Source organism: Chenopodium quinoa, unplaced genomic scaffold (assembly GCF_001683475.1).
Source record: "Chenopodium quinoa cultivar QQ74 unplaced genomic scaffold, ASM168347v1, whole genome shotgun sequence".
Classification (NCBI taxonomy): Eukaryota; Viridiplantae; Streptophyta; class Magnoliopsida; order Caryophyllales; family Amaranthaceae; genus Chenopodium; species Chenopodium quinoa.
Genome location: NW_018745523.1, coordinates 2,146,333 through 2,160,064, shown reverse-complemented (window position 1 = coordinate 2,160,064; position 13,732 = coordinate 2,146,333). Strand labels below are relative to the sequence as shown.

General features: G+C 34.6%; 3 protein-coding genes across 4 annotated transcripts; all 3 read left to right on the top strand.

The window, feature by feature from the left end:
• The first annotated feature begins 1,653 nt into the window (after positions 1-1,653).
• LOC110715523 lies at positions 1,654-3,923 on the top strand. Of its 2 annotated transcripts, none has more exons than XM_021894104.1 (3): positions 1,654-1,834; positions 2,868-2,921; positions 3,539-3,923. In XM_021894104.1, the coding sequence occupies exons 1-3, from the start codon at positions 1,763-1,765 to the stop codon at positions 3,734-3,736; spliced, it is 324 nt and encodes a 107-aa protein (XP_021749796.1). In that variant the 5' UTR covers positions 1,654-1,762; the 3' UTR covers positions 3,737-3,923. The 2 variants fall into 2 exon arrangements, with proteins under 2 accessions (XP_021749796.1, XP_021749795.1); XM_021894103.1 differs by having other exon boundaries at positions 2,862-2,921.
• Positions 3,924-4,759: 836 nt separating this feature from the next.
• Positions 4,760-10,094, top strand: LOC110715518 (nuclear pore complex protein NUP35-like). Its single transcript, XM_021894098.1, has 4 exons — positions 4,760-5,058; positions 5,859-6,458; positions 6,561-6,672; positions 9,522-10,094. The coding sequence occupies exons 2-4, from the start codon at positions 5,887-5,889 to the stop codon at positions 9,822-9,824; spliced, it is 987 nt and encodes a 328-aa protein (XP_021749790.1). The 5' UTR covers positions 4,760-5,058; positions 5,859-5,886; the 3' UTR covers positions 9,825-10,094.
• A 1,049-nt stretch (positions 10,095-11,143) lies between these two features.
• On the top strand, positions 11,144-12,682 carry LOC110715488 (CASP-like protein 3A1). The gene is made up of 3 exons (XM_021894067.1): positions 11,144-11,653; positions 11,844-11,979; positions 12,141-12,682. Exons 1-3 carry the CDS (start codon positions 11,367-11,369, stop codon positions 12,354-12,356), a joined length of 639 nt encoding a protein of 212 aa, XP_021749759.1. The 5' UTR covers positions 11,144-11,366; the 3' UTR covers positions 12,357-12,682.
• Positions 12,683-13,732: the final 1,050 nt, after the last annotated feature.

The following is a 13,732-nucleotide window of genomic DNA, read 5'->3' as shown; positions in this document are numbered from 1 at the left end:
TATTGATTTTATATCAAGTTTTAAATAATTAAAAATTATTATTCATGTTTAAAAGGTTTGATTATTGGAAGCATGTTGTATTTAATAAAAAGGAGTTTGAATTATTATTTTAAAGGTTGGAATTATTGGATTTATTGAATCATTGAGTTATTATTAAATTAATGCTTACAACCATGTTGGTAATCCCACTATGCGGATTTGGTTTATTGATAAGGTCTTGGACTTTGTATGACCGGATCTTTTATCAAGAATAGCCTTGTAACATAAGGAGACTAACTTGAGGGTGTGCACACTTGGGTGAGGAATTGGTTTTAAAGGAATTGGATTTTAATGGGGAATTGGTTTTATTGAATTTGACTACTGATTATTATTATTGAAATTGGTTTTGGAATTATGAGTTGGAATTATTGGAATGGATGGAATTGATTTCAAAAGCATGTTTGATAATAAATTGAGTTTACATTATCTTGCACTTATCGTACTTAGCATATTTTGCTAACCCGTATTTCTTATTTTGTTTTGGTTCGCCCTGTTTATTGTAATGGTAAGCAGTGGTGACTAATTTCTAGTGGAGTCAATGATTGAGCATTTGGAGTCTCGGGAATGGTTTCACCTAGATTAGGAAATGTTGGTCTTGATGTTTATTTTGAGTACTTATGACTATAGTTACTATTTATGGTTTATTATTAATAAAAGAAGAGTATTGAAGTTTTCCGTTGCAAAGTATGGGTTTTGTTTAGTAAGTTTTGAGTAGGCTTGCGTAGTCACGCAGCGGTAATACGCCCAAGTCTATTTCTACGGTATAATTATACGTATTATACTGATATTTCCGTAGAGGGAGATTTGGGGGTGTTACATAGATACATAACAAGATCATCTTATAAAACATCAAGTAGTATATTAGTGTATCGATCACCACGTTAAATAGATTTATTGTCCATTCTTTGAATATAGGGCAATTTTAGGTTACACGTTATCCTATAATTTGCCCTTTATTAGGGCTACACCCAAAGGCCCAACACTCTATCATAACTTCCCCAATTACCCCCTTTCCCAACTAACACTAGGATTCAGTCTCCTACCACCTGAGCTATCACTTGACCCGTCTGTACCCCTTCTGTTTTCAATTGTACTATTGTTCCTTACTTGATATTTTATTTTGAAGATCGTTGTCAAAGTAGGAACAATATTTTGAGGAGGGAATGAACGAATAACTATTAAAATATCTAGATAGGTAATTCTTTATTTTTATTTATTTATTTATTTTAAAGTATGTTACATATTCCACAAAAATTAGCATTACAGCTAATTTGGTTGCAAGAAGAGGCTATAAATGTAACCATACATAGAGATATAGTTGAAAAATAAAAAAGTTAAACAGCTGGTGAAAATGCCTTGTGAAGTTGATATAGTTCTATAACATAAAAATCAAACAATTACCTTAGCTTTTTGCACAAAATAATCATACATGTTAGGGCACGAGATGCGAATGAACACAGTACACCTTAGGTTATCTTCTTATTGGTTGTAAGTCCTTCTCTTTATTAAGTCAAACTAAAATCTCGTGAACGTTGTAGAAATTTAGAACTTTACAAATTATATATGACACACCTAAGTTATTTATGTACTCCCTATATAAGCTAAGGAATTTGAAGAAAACTTGTTATTATATATAGCTCTTTGAAAGGTGATGTTTTTTTAACTAAACAAACAATCAACTAGTTGCTTATAATTACTTATTGTTGTTGTCGTCGTCGTTGTTATGGCTTGTGTGCCTTGTGCCATTGAAATGGAGCCTAAGACCTTGAGTCCAGTACAGATTAACCATGTTAAGGTAATTTTCTGCTCTCCTAAATTTAGTACTGAAGATAAAAAGTGATTAATAAATGTTCCTATATATGTTTTTTTGTTAATTTTTGCAAAATATATTTAAAGAGTGTATATTAAGCTACATTGTTTTTATTTCAATATGCATGTAGGTATAGCATACAATCAATCAATATAAAATTTAATATATAGACACTATGACTTAAAACAATTTTGGGTTTTATTTATTTACTACTTATTGAGGCAATTACTTTGATCTCACAAATTGTATTAATTACAGAGTTTGTGTAGTAGGTTAAAATTTAAAATATATAATTATGCACATTATATGCAACAATTACAAACTTTTTCTAGTTGACAGAGTGGTTGTACTTGTTTAATTGTTGCTTCAATATTAAATTAACTCAAACTATAATATTCATAACTAACTAGGTTATTGGTCTATTTTATACACGGGCTTTTATAATAAAGCTAGAAAAAAAATACTATGTGATGAAATGACTATTAGGCTGACATAAAATGTTAAGTATTGCGGAGTACTCCGTATTAATTGTGTTATCGTGGGATTATAAAAGACAATAAGTTTTAAGTCATAAATATGTTACGGAGTAAATCTCTTCTAATCTAATCCTTTAAAAATAACAATAATGTTATTTTAGTTTCTGATGTCAAAAAAAAAAAAAAAAAAAAAAAAAACAATAATGTGTGTTAGAGTGTAAAAAAGGAGAAAGGAAATCAAATGATATCAAAGAATGGCAATATTGGCAAATCTATATAAGGTGGTTGTTTTTTGTAAACCATGTATAAATAATGCGAGACCGTATTTCTATACCTACTTACCTGTGTATCTGTGATGGTTTCGGATACATGTATACTTTATTACTTTTACTTATCTCTCTCTTTTTTTTTTTTTTTGAAGGGACTTTTACTTATCTCTTCATTATTCATTATTGTTATTTATTTTAATAATGATAGAAATTTCCTAATGTTTATCTCTCAATGTCAGTATACTGAAGAAATTTTTTATGTCGTAGGAACAGGCAGTAGCAATACAAAATTTGGAGCCAGAAATCGCCTCAGAAGTCTTCATTCAGGTAAAGCCCATAAATATTAAACGTATTTTTTGTTAAAACTTCTTCGATTTTCTTGATTTTAATTGGGCAGCCCAAATAAGGCCCAGTTATGCATGATGAACGTATTTCTGCTAAATTAAATTGGGCCAACAATTAGTCTTGTGGGCTGTTAGTCATTACCTTTCAAACTTCAACTTATTACATATTATGTGCCACGTTTGAATATTTTATCTCAAAAGTTGCACATAATATGTAATGGAGGTAGTAATAAAAATGTTTACTCTAGGCGTCTAGAAATTCCCTTGCAAGTAAGGAGTAGGGGGAAATTGGAGATTCTACTTGTTTGGGGTGAGAATCGAACCTCTTTCAGGAGGGAAGGAAAACCTCTAACAAATTAGGCTAACCTTGATTCTCATCTAACAATAGTAGTTGTTTCACTTGTTTGCGACATGCATTAATTGTACTATACTAGTATACTATGAGTACTAGTTAGAATTGTCAAAGTCGATGACAAGATATGACATTAACTCAATAAGTGTTTAACTATTAATTGTACTCCGTAATTTTATAATTTGTGAAAAGAAAAAACTGATTATGATTTTATTTTTTAACTTTAGCAATTGATTATTGTGTTGCAGGGATTGAGGGAGGGAATGGAGCAAATTGGTGAAGTAAATGATAATATAATCGGAGTTGATGCTACTAGTAACGTTGATGAATGCATCAAGGAAGAAAAGAATAAAATAGAAAAGTCACACCATTGCTTATGCAACACTCCTCTAATTCAGTCCCCTGATGAAGTTAGGCAAAAGGAGCCTGTTACTGCTCCTTTTTAGTCTTCAATATTCTTCATGTTATTAATCTTTACATAAATAAAGAGACTATAAGTGATGATATTAAACAGCTACTTGCGCATCTCTTCGATGTTATTACTCATTTATATGGTCTCTTTAGAGACATCTAATAAAATTGGAACGATACAGAAAATTCTTGCCTATGTTGACTATGCATTTCAAGAAACTAATTGTGCGGTGAATATATTACAACGATTTGATATGATTTATCATATGCAGGCATATCAAGATATATGAGATAGTAAGATGTCAACTTTTAGAGAAGTATGTCTTTGCTTTACAATATTATATACTTGTACGTAATATATATGAATTCATGTAATTTTAGTGAGGGAGTTGGTTTAGTTGTACATAATGCCACTTTACTCCCATTCTATTTGAACAAGTTAACACCAGTAGTAGAAGTGACAAATTGAATGGATAGGTGTCGATTTAATCTATCACTTGCTTTAATAAATTGGATGAAAACCCAATGTGATATACTAGTAAGATAGGCTTCGAATAATGCTCCACTCCATTCATAAACCATCTATCCACCCGTTTAACAAATTTTCATGTAAGCAATACTTGTATAATTAATATGTTTTGAAGATTACTCATTTTTATCATTAAAGGAGTACAACAGACACTACCTTACTCTTCAAAATTATCTTACTCCTAAAACCTAACTCCAACTATCCAAGGCTCCAAACTATTGTGAAGTTAATTTTGACAAATTTCAATTCAAATGAAATTGAAGACATTTTTAACACAATTTTTTATATGTGGTTGGCCACACCACCGTGTGACCGAGGTTACTCGAGTTACTCGATCAGGAGTTATTTAAGGGTTCGGTCATGGGTACTAAGTAGGGCTACTCGAGGAATAACTCGGTCAGAGATTACTCAAAGTTAATCGGTCTGGGGGTTACTCGCCAGGAATTCCTTGAATATCTCCGACAACACAGTATGGCCATTGGCCAGCCATACAATGAAAGTGGGGTTTATAAGTGGGCAATATAGTCATTATCATAAATAAAATTGAAAGCGGAAACCTTGCAACCCCGCTGCACAATTCCATTCTCCCCGCTCTCTTTACACTCCGATCAATTTGAATCCTAATTTCACCACTAACATTTCCCCCTACATTTCCCCCTTTCTCTCTCTTCTTCGCCGGAAAATATTGCCGACATCTCTGCAACCTAAGATTCCGACTACCGCCGTCGTATTTTTGTTGCATTCTAGCTTTACCTTTCTCTCACCTCCCTCTATAAACCCTAATACTCTTAAACCCTAAATCTCTAACAAATCATTTTCCGCGGTTAGGTAAATTCTTCGCTATTTTACTTCTTCTCGTGATTAATTCAGTTTTTCCCTCTCAAACTAGCTTAATTTTTTCTGTTGAATTTGATTTTTTAATTGCTGTTTTTTAGTTTTCAGAGTTTGTTCAATTTGATGTAGAAGTTTAATTGAATTGAAATTTTGAAACCCTTGATTTGGTGTTTTTGTTGATATATTACATTTTATGCATGTTTTTGTTTTATTAAATTGGAAGTATGGAATCTGCTTTGTAAAGCAATTGGGGGCAGTAGAAAGGAAATGCATAGGAAAATGGTGAAGTCTTTAACAATTTGTTGGAATAATTTGGGATTAGTTGGGGAAATATGTAAATATTTCTTAGCAATTTCCGCTCTTTTTCCTGCTTTGAGTTGGCAGACATTCAAATTATTACTTTGTTTCGGACCGATGTGATGATTGGAATAGTTTCTCACAAATTGGTGGAATTTTCTGATGAATTGATGATGAACCTATGTGAAATTTCTTACTATAAAACCTGTAAAATTTGTAGGACTTCGATTTGAAAATAGAGTTCTATTTCTACGAAAGGGTAGAATAGTTTTATAGATGCCCACTACTCCTTGAATAAGAAAGAGTATGCTGTCTGTTTATTGTTCTTGTTTTCTCGAATTTGAATATTTGTATATTGTTAGTGAACGCTGTTGTTCCTACCGTATGCTTAGCGTCTATCTCATTTGCGTTCATAGTTCAGATTAGATGTGGTATATAGTTTTGTTCCTTACACTCACTCTATTCATTTTGTTATGTTTTGGTTTTTATTATTGCAGAGGTTTTGTTGTAAAACTATATCCGAAGATGAGTTCAACGGTGCATAGAACCCCGAAATCGGGAAGACAGTCATTGTTTTTCAATGATTTAGCTACACCTGTCTCGTCTAGGAGGGGTAAATTTTCAACCCCTGGTCAAGCAGCGGCAGTTTCTGCCCTATGGCGTGAAAATTTCGCAAGTTCTGATCTTCCGCCTCCACCAATGTTTTCTTTAGAAGACCGGTCTGATTTCACACCGGAATCTGGAATTATGGACTATCCAATGTCTCCTGAACCTAGGTCAGATCCTAGAACTCCTGTTCAGACTTCTGGCCGAGAGTTCTCAACACCTCTTAAAAGCAAATCTGAGGCTAGTACATCAATGGCTTTAACAACAAGTCAGCATAATCAACAAGGGTCCTCAGGCATGAATTGGTGGTCCCCTAGTAAAAGCACTAGTGACCAAGAAGAGAAGGGAAAAGGATCCCCTGTCGAGGGTGTTGTTCAGCCAGGAGCTTTGATTACTGTTCCTGCACCAAGGGAAGTAGCGAGGCCTGAGATGCAAAGGAGCAGTTCTCCAGCTGGTAACCTCAATGAAGAAGAATGGGTCACTGTTTATGGGTAAGTTATGACATTCATTTTGACTATTATATGTGAGCATGATGCTATTTTATAATTTATGCACCATCTCTTGACCTTTTTTTAATACAAATGTTTTAACAGATTCTCTCCCGGTGACACTAATTTAGTCTTACGGGAGTTTGAAAAGTGTGGTGTGATATTAAAGCATATTCCAGGACCAAGAAATGCTAATTGGATGCACATTCTCTATCAGGTATCCAGTTCTGGCATAACCTTTTGTTGTTGCTAACTGCTAAGCATGCTTCTTTTAAGGTTCTTTTGCCTCTTCTCCTGAGTGCTGTGCTCAAGTGTCTTTAACTTGGTATCACTGTAAACATTAGAAAATTTACTCCACTGTGCTTTAAATATGCTACATATAACTGGGCACACAAATTTAGAATAGGAGAGTGATTAAGAAAGATGAAAAGAGGGACCATGTGATGAGGAGGGATATAGGTAGAACACATTAACAAAGTTGAGTATGTAGATATATCTAAATTAGCAAATTGTAGCAATTAATAGAGAACGAAGGAAGTAATTTGTTATTGCATTTAAAAGTTGGTGAACCCCTGCGTTTGGTTTGTGATAGAATGGATTATGTTCTGAACTGAATGGTAAGGGAAAAATTGGAACTTCATAGTTCTGTAAACAAGTCCTAGGATATTAACAATCATTTGGGGACTTTTCACTGTTTTGAGCAAACTAGTCACCCTCCTAGCCTCCCTTAATTAAACAGTGTACTTTCTTTGAATGAGTAGAATGTTTTTACTGTGACTATTTATTTATTGTCATTAATTAGTATGATATGAAAATTGGTAGTAATTTGTAATCAATAAATAATTAAAATTACTACCTTTTTGGTAGGGGTGAGTTGTTTCAGCCCTTACAGGTGGTTGGGGGGGGGGGTGGTTTCAGCCTTTCAGGTGAGGTGGGTGGTTTGGGCGGGGGGGGGGGTGGTTTCAGCCTTTCAAGTGAGGTGGGTGGTTCGGGGGGGTGGGGGTGGTTTCAGCCTTTCAGGTGAGGTGGGTGGTTTAGGGGTGGGGGTGGCTTCAAGGTGGGGTTGTGTAGTTTTGGGTGAGTGGGGTGGGTTTGAGCTGAGGTTGGGTGGTATTGGGTGTGGGAAAGGGTCAGTTTAGGATATGGGCAAAGAAAATTTCCACCGTATAGAAAGTGCAATAATTAGAGGCCACCATGTATGATTTCCCAATTCTAACAGTGTTATGTTTTTGGGTAGCAAGAATGCAGTCTACTCTCTTGTGATTGGAATTTACTTCTTATGTTACTTCTGACCATGGCTGAAATTCTCTTCTACAATTAACATTCTTTGCGTTATTTACCAATACCTCAGCAACTTGGCCAAAGCCAACACACCCACTGATCTGTAGGTTTCACTTGCTGTGCTGCCTCACTGCAAGTTTCTATGTGACTTGACTGGTTTGGTCTGGTCTGGTCCAGACCTGTTCCCAAACACTGATTTCTTTCTCTCTCTCCCTTCTTCTGGTATATCAATATAAAACCCTAGAATTGGATTTTGGTTAAAAATCTTAACTGTATTAAAACTTGCTTGTTTAACTTCTTTCATAACCCTTTGACATTAACTATTGAATATATCATCCTAATTACTCCCTCACAGATGACAAACTATGTATCTTTGCACTCTTTATGAGTCTTCTTAGAAGGTTTATATATATATTTATTCTCTACTTGTACCCTATCTCACTTTTGTTCAACTTTTTGAAACTTGTTTCATTTTTAGGCATCCCAAAATATTGGCATGGTTTTAACTTTCAAATGGAAAACATTGTTTTACTTTCTGAATTTCTGCTAAGGGCCTTGTAAACAGGCAACAACACAACATAAAACGTAGGAGTAAATTAAAATATTAAATTGTGAATGCGCTAGGGTATTTTATGCATTAGAAAATTTGGTGAGGGATAACTCTGCAACAATTACCCTTTAGTTTTAAATACTTTGAAACATTCTCTTAAGGTTGTTTTCTAGTACCTTTTATAATGTTTTTAGTGAAGAAACTATCTTTGTTTCTTTATAATTACCTCTAAGCTAAATTATGACCTCATCTTACCTTTAGAGGGATTAGTCTTCAGCCTTTTTTTTTTCCTTGATTGGCTAAACACTGTTAAATGGAGGTCACAGATGGACATTCTAAAGCTAAAGCTAAAAATTTATGTCAATTGAGAAGGTGCCATTAATTGTTGTTCATTTTTAAAACTTTGGAAGCAAATCTAAAAAAGAAAAATAAAAAATTATGAGAGGGGTAATAATCGGAATGCTTTTTATTTTTATTTTTAATGACTTTGAAACACCTGCCTATTGGAATGGAGGAAATTGTTTTTATTTTTATTTTTTATTTTTTTTTTTAATTTTGTTATCTTGTCTTCATTTGACCTCTCCAACTCGAGTTTTTTGAGTCTCCTCTGTTCATTGTATTTTCATTTCTCTATTGATTTTATATAGGCAATTAGTTCTGAGAACTCATATCTTGTGGTAAGACCTGTTATTGCAACTTCTTTTTAGGATCTCTGTGATTCAAGCTACCTTTGCATTATCCCGGTGTTATCATCCATTCTTTTGTAATTAAAAAAACAGTTTTCAAGGCTTTGTATTCTTTTGATTACCATTGTCTTAGCATCCTTGTCTCCCTGAGTTGCTCATTGAATGACATTTTTTTCCATGCCACTGAAATTTTTCTTTTGGCTTTTAAGTTGGGAAAGTTATTTTTAGGGCAGTTGAAACTGTAGTTTAGTTCCCCTTGTGAGTTATTCTGTGTTGGGGTTCCTTTGTCTTGTTGGGTGAAAAAAAATCAGGCATTGGGAGATGTATTGACTAATGAACTTTTTTCTGACTGTTGATCTATGTACTTTGTTCATCCCATCTTCTCTATTTGTTAATCATCTTCTTCACTTCACATTGGTTTCCTTCAGTATCCACTAGACAATCTATGCTTCTGGTGCATTTCCTGCGTTTATTTGTATTTGTGCCCCTCATATCATGTTACTGCTAGCTTGAATGGTTAATATCTGTGCTTTTTCTACTTATTTTCAGAATCGTGCTGATGCTCGGAAAGCACTTAGCAAGAATGGATCACAAATTAATGGAGTCCTTATTGTGGGAGTGAAGCTTGTCGATCCAGGTCAGCGCCAGGCTCTTGATGAAAGGGCCAACAACCAAGGATTTATGCCTCTGCCACCTGCATCATCATCTTTGAATTCTGAGCAATTCAGATCGAATTCAGCTCACCCTTACTATCTTCAAAATGGTACCAGTACAACCAAACAGTCTGGTGCAATTGCTTCCCCTGCAAAATCCGTTGTATCTAGAGTCATGGATTTAATGTTTGGTGTTTAGATGTGTCCCCCAAACTCAACACAGTTTTGAGCTGCGTTCTCAGGAAAATGATGGTGTAGTAGTTTGTATTCAAGCAGAATCTTGTTGAGAATCAATGTATGTGCTATGAGGAGCCCAGATAACGAGCAAAGAAAATATAATCTTTGTAGCCACAAAAGGCTGGATTTTGTACTGTTTATCATTCTTTCGATTCTTGAATTTGGATTGAATCAATGAAATTTTACATTTTTCAAAATGGAAATGAAAATACATGAAAGCTCTATTGATAGATATGAGAAGTAATATAGCATGCCTAAATGTCTTCATTTTAAAACTTTTGTGTATACAGTATAGAGAATATGGATATGAAGAGCAGCAACCGGGCTTGACATGTCTACGAACTCCAGTCGTAGGAACATGAACAACAATATTCCTACACAAATCATGTACCTGATATACAAGTTTGTTTAATGTTTAAACCCATTTGTCGTAACAATGATCTGATTTTCTTAGCTAGTTTGTGAACTACCCATAATCGATATGAAACCATACATAAACACGTCTCCGATACGACTTTGATTAGATTTTTAATTTTGTACAGTGTGGGATTACTGTGATAAGTAAATTAAGTAAATACCTGTATTCTGTAGAGTATATACATGAACCAGTGTGCCATGAAGTCATGCTTAAAAGTCACGGAATTTTTAAGGGATATAAAAGATTGAAAATCGTTCAAAGTTCCAACAGGTGTTGAACATGAAATTTCCTTTTGATTTGAACGTAACAAACAATCAATGAAGCATTTTGACCCAATTAAATCCCACTACACTGCTTTGTCACGAGTACTTCCATCACTTGTCCCTCTGTTCTTCCTTCGTTTTTTTTTTCTCTCTTTTGCATCTTTGTTTTCCCCATTTTGGTGAAAAAAAAAAATCATAATTTGCAAGGAATGATAGCTAGAAAGATGACAACTTTGCTTGACAAGAAGTTCGAGAAAATATACGAAGTATTCCCTTTGTTCTTTTTTATTGGTTACGTTTTGATATTTGACCTAAACAAAAGTGTGTCTATAGAAAAATAAAAAAACACATTCAACTAACCTCATTTGAAATTTGAATATTAAATCTACGACCGTTAAATCTAATTATGATTTTAAATTTGTACACTTGTATATACGGTAAAATCATTAAAACTTTTATTAAAATGAACTTAACCTTTTGAGTAAAGACGTACTATTGAAAATAGCTTAAGCTAACAAGAAAACATGATTGAAGTTTAGCAAAAACAAGTCGAGTGGAATATAGATCACAAGCCAAATTTCTACCATGCGTGATAATTCCATTACCCAAACAAGTGTAGAAGTAGTGCCTCTAATATTACACCACTTGAATTTGTCCTTACAAACAAAGAAACCCCGGTAACCCAAACTCTGTCCTTACCTAAACAACCAATTCCCACATTTTCAAATTTCAAAGCTCCCTTTCTTCCTTTATAAACAGCTATTCTTAGCTCTAAATACAATCACACCATTCAAGTGAACACAAATAATTAAGTTCGACATTAATGGCGGAAGAGTGTAAAATAACAACACCACCACCAGCACTTGTGGCAGGACTAGAAATGGGGACAATGAGTGGTCCATTGGCATCATCACCTTCTCCGTTTTCGATAAGTCGAAAAGTGAGGCCTGCTATGGTTGATGGTGTTCATGTGATGCTACGGCTGCTTTGTTTGGTGAGTTCAATGGTAGGATTGTCTTTAATGGTTACTGCTAAACAATCATCAACTTTATCTCTGTATGGGTTTCAGCTCCCTGTTTACTCCCACTGGTCTTTTTCTGACTCTTTTGAGTAAGTCTTCTTTTAATACTCCCCGTAATTTTATTTATGTTGTTTGATTAAGTAAATGACCGTCTCAGTTTACTTGCCCCACATAACCAAATAAATTCCCAAGAAACGGTCAAATGAAACAAGTAAAGTGAGACGGAGGGTGTATGTAATTTGTCCTAGAGGTTTCTGAGTATTGGCTAATAATGTACAGGTATCTGGTTGGAGTTTCAGCAACAGTTGCTGCTCACTCTTTACTTCAGTTGTTGATTAGTGCGGCGAGGTTGCGAAAGAAGGCTGTTGTTATTCCCTCTCAGAAATATGCTTGGGTTATCTATGCTGGTGATCAGGTGAAAATCTAATGAAACTGTGAAATGCATCTATGTTACATTTACATGTAATATTTCTGCTAGTTAAATTGATGCAGATTATGTTTTTTGCATTTGGAACCTAATAGGGAAACAAAATTTTATTTTATACACTTACATCATGATTTTATTTTGTGAGGCAGATATTTGCATATGCAATGATGAGTGCAGGCTCAGCTGCTTCAGGGGTGACTAGCTTGAACCGAACAGGAATCAGACACACAGCTCTGCCTAATTTCTGCAAGCCTCTGCACGCTTTCTGTGACCGAGTTGCTGCCTCCATTGCGTTCACCTTCCTGAGTTGCATCTTGCTCGCCGCCTCTGCTGTTCTTGATGTTATTTGGCTAACATGTTACTGACTTATTTTTACTCTTGTTTGTAGTTGCTCTTGGTTTTAGCCGCGACTATTATGTACTCATAAACTGAGGATTGCTAAACTAGAGATGTATTCTGTTAGCCAGTCCTTTTATAATTCATTACTCTAGTGATTGTTGTAAATGTTGGGAAATTGGGATTAGCATTCTCAACTGAGAAAATATGAAGCAAATAGTAGCAGTGACTGAAGCTTCTTAATCTATGAATTATTGACTAATGGAACAATATGTACTACTACTATAACATGTTGTACCATTGATGAAAGTTATGCACTTCCTATTACAAAGGCTTGTTTTTTTAAGAAGAGAAATTATATTCATAAATTGTCCAATGTTATGTTTCTTGAGTTGAAGTAGTACAATGTCTGGTGGAAAGTCTGGAGTAAAATAAAAAATGTTGATAATTGGGTTTGCTCAATATGTTGCCAACAGATTTTAATAGTTAGAAGTGAGTTTGTAGTTAGTTTGCAATACTTGTGAAAAATAAATACACTAGCTACTTTAAATTAGTGAAAAATTGAGCAAAGTTTGATTAAGTCTAAAATCTGAGCAAAGTTTGATTAAGTTACCTTCAAATGCTCATGAAATCCAAGTTTGCTAGCATTTTTTTTTTAACACAATGACTTGTTTACCTTGGTGATATTTTGTAGATTAGGGTAATTCACACTAAGATCATGTAACAAACTCTTTAAGCATTTCACTTTAGAATATGGTGTAATTGGTGTCACCATGCATGTTGCCTATTGTTAAATTTAGAAACAATTTGATATGGGCGTGGGCAACCCGAACAAGGAGAAGGAGAGTTTGGTCCACAAACAAGGCTTTGGAGCTTCCATACTAAAACCAATTGGCAATAGTAAGAGGTACTCCTCTACCTTATAAAGTGAAACCATCTCTCCTCTTTCTCCAATGTGGGACACTCATAAGTGGATTACAATGGGTTTCAACACTCCCCCTCACTTATGAGCGTCCTTAGAATTTTATAGCTAACTGGATTAGGCCAGATCAATAATCCTCTTAGGGGCTGGACATCCCGTCGAGGTAAATCCTTATCCAGTAGCGATTAAATACCCAGTTTTAGAAGAGACCTATAACCTGGGCTCTGATACCATGTTAAATTTAGAAACAATTTGATATGGGCGTGGGCAACCCGAACAAGGAGAAGGAGAGTTTGGTCCACAAACAAGGCTTTGGAGCTTCCATACTAAAACCAATTGGCAATAGTAAGAGGTACTCCTCTACCTTATAAAGTGAAACCATCTCTCCTCTTTCTCCAATGTGGGACACTCATAAGTGGATTACAATGGGTTTCAACACTCCCCCTCACTTATGAGCGTCCTTAGAATTTTATAGCTAACTGG